We start from the raw sequence: 2,288 nt of genomic DNA, 5'->3' as shown, positions 1-2,288 counted from the left end.
TATCCCATGCTTAGTGTTAGTCTCCTACAAGGAAAGGATTCCGCAATATACGCCCATAAGGATTCCTATAAAGAAAAGACTTCTAGCCCAAGGAAAAGATGTCAAATCTTTACTACTATAAAAGCCCCTATACCCTCACTAGCCAAGGTACGGATAATTCTCCCCAACTCTAGCACTCTAGAGTTGTGAGAAAAGTTATAACTTGACCTTTAGAGGGTATTTGGCCAGCACCACACCAGTGCTCTCTGTTAGGTCTTCTCTTTTTGTTGTGCAGGTGCTATTTTGAGCATACGAGGATCGTGTGGCTCACTAGTGATTTTTTGGCATTATTAGTTGGCGCCGTCTGTGAGAATCACTTATGATTTGTAAGCCATATTATCGCTTCCCAGACAAAAGAGTTGCATGGTACTCACTCGCTCGATGGCAACCACTAACGACATTCAAGAAGAGGAACCACCCACAACTACCCTCAAGAGACAAATTCAAACTCTCGCCACTGACGTGGAACGCCTCACCAAACAAACCATGACCTGGAAGAACAGTTGCACTAGAAAAGTGCAGCACCGAATAACCAAAGAGAAGATCAAGAAGGAACTAGCACTGAAAGAAGGAACCAAGAGGACCTGAAGGCAACAACACCCCTAGCCGACAAGAATGACAAGAAACCAGCAGTCCCTTCGGCTTTGATACAACCCCCCTTATATGGTTGCGGAGATGCCGTTGATGAAGGAAATGATGGACCTTATAATGAACGCTCTCAAAGGACGGGTATCTAGTGACCTCAACAATTTGGTCCACTGAACCGACTCACCGTTCATCGCCTCCGTTAACTCCTTCCCCCTACCACAGAAGTTTCGCATGCTACAAATAGAGAGCTACGACGGAGCCAAGGACCCTCTTGATCACCTAGAGACCTTCAAGACATTGATGCATCTTTAAGGAGTAGTAGACGAGATCATGTGTAGGGCCTTCCCTACAACGCTGAAGGGTCCAGCAAGACTTTGGTTCAGCTGGCTGACGCCAACTCCATTAGCACTTTCAAAGAGCTAAGTGCCCAATTCACTTCGCACTTTATTGGGGAGCACAGGTATAAAAAGTCCACTGCCTACTTGATGCGTATTAGGCAGCAAGAGGACGAGACGCTGAGATCTTACATAGCTCGCTTTAATAAGGAAGCACTCTCGATCGACGAAGCTGATGACAAAATACTTGTAGCAGCTTTCACGAATGGGCTACGGAAGGGTAAGTTCCTATTTTCACTATATAAGAACGACCTAAAGACCATGTCGGATATGCTTTATAAGGCCACTAAGTACATGAATGTCAAAGACGCGCTACTGGCTCGCAAAGAAAAGCCTAAGAAGAGAGAAAGGCAAGAAGATACCCGACAGGATAGAGGATGGAAGATGGCAAGAACTGGAGAACGAAGGGATGATAGGCACTCTAAGCCCCCTGTGGAGAGATTCACGAGCTTCATTCCACTAACCACCCCAATCGACCAAGTCCTAATGCAGATCAAGGATGAGGGAGCCTTAACTTTCCCTGGAAAGCTAAAGGGAGATCCCAACAAATGGTCAAGGGACAAATACTGTCGTTTTCACCGCGATCACGGTTATGACACAACTGACTGCTACGACTTGAAACAGCATATTGAAGCCCTCATTAGGCAAGGAAAGTTATAGAAGTTCGTCAGTAGGGAGAGGGCAGATCCGCCTCCTCAAGAGCAAGCTCCCCGACGGGACAACGAGCACCAAGACAACCCTTAGGAGACATAAGAATGATTGTGGGAGGCACAACAGCCACCGGCTCATCAAAAAATGCTCGAAAGATTTATCTCAGAATGGTCCAAAATGTCCAGCTCACGGGCGTCATCCCGAAGATGCCGCAAGTCAACAACCTCATTATTGGTTTCTCAGAAGAAGATGCCCGACGTCTTCACCATCCACATGATGATGCACTCGTCGTTAGCATCTAGGTAGGAGACTATAACACGTACTGGGTCTTGGTCGATAATAGAAGCTCCGCAGATATTCTCTACTACCCAGCATTCCAATAGATGCGGATCAGCAGAGAGCGGCTAGTTCCAACCAGCACTCCACTTATCAGGTTTGGAGGAACAAAAGTATACCCCCTAGGCGCGGTCACGTTACCTGTCACCATTGGAGATTACCCTCAGCAAATCACTAGGGATGTTACATTCCTTGTGGTTGACTACTCTTTTGCTTACAACGCGATCATAGGGCGACCTACCCTTAAATTGTGGAAGGCCGTAACTTCAACCTATCACT

General features: G+C 46.6%; 1 protein-coding gene across 1 annotated transcript; it reads left to right on the top strand.

Moving 5' to 3' along the window:
• Positions 1-714: 714 nt before the first annotated feature.
• On the top strand, positions 715-1,682 carry LOC136065610 (uncharacterized). The gene is made up of 2 exons (XM_065769084.1): positions 715-768; positions 966-1,682. Exons 1-2 carry the CDS (start codon positions 715-717, stop codon positions 1,680-1,682), a joined length of 771 nt encoding a protein of 256 aa, XP_065625156.1.
• Positions 1,683-2,288: the final 606 nt, after the last annotated feature.

The sequence above is a fragment of the Quercus suber genome, unplaced genomic scaffold (genome assembly GCF_002906115.3).
Source record: "Quercus suber isolate HL8 unplaced genomic scaffold, Cork oak 2.0 scaffold_1047, whole genome shotgun sequence".
Lineage (NCBI taxonomy): Eukaryota > Viridiplantae > Streptophyta > Magnoliopsida > Fagales > Fagaceae > Quercus > Quercus suber.
The sequence above is the reverse complement of the archived record's forward strand: the minus strand, read 5'-3'. Positions and strand labels throughout refer to the sequence as shown.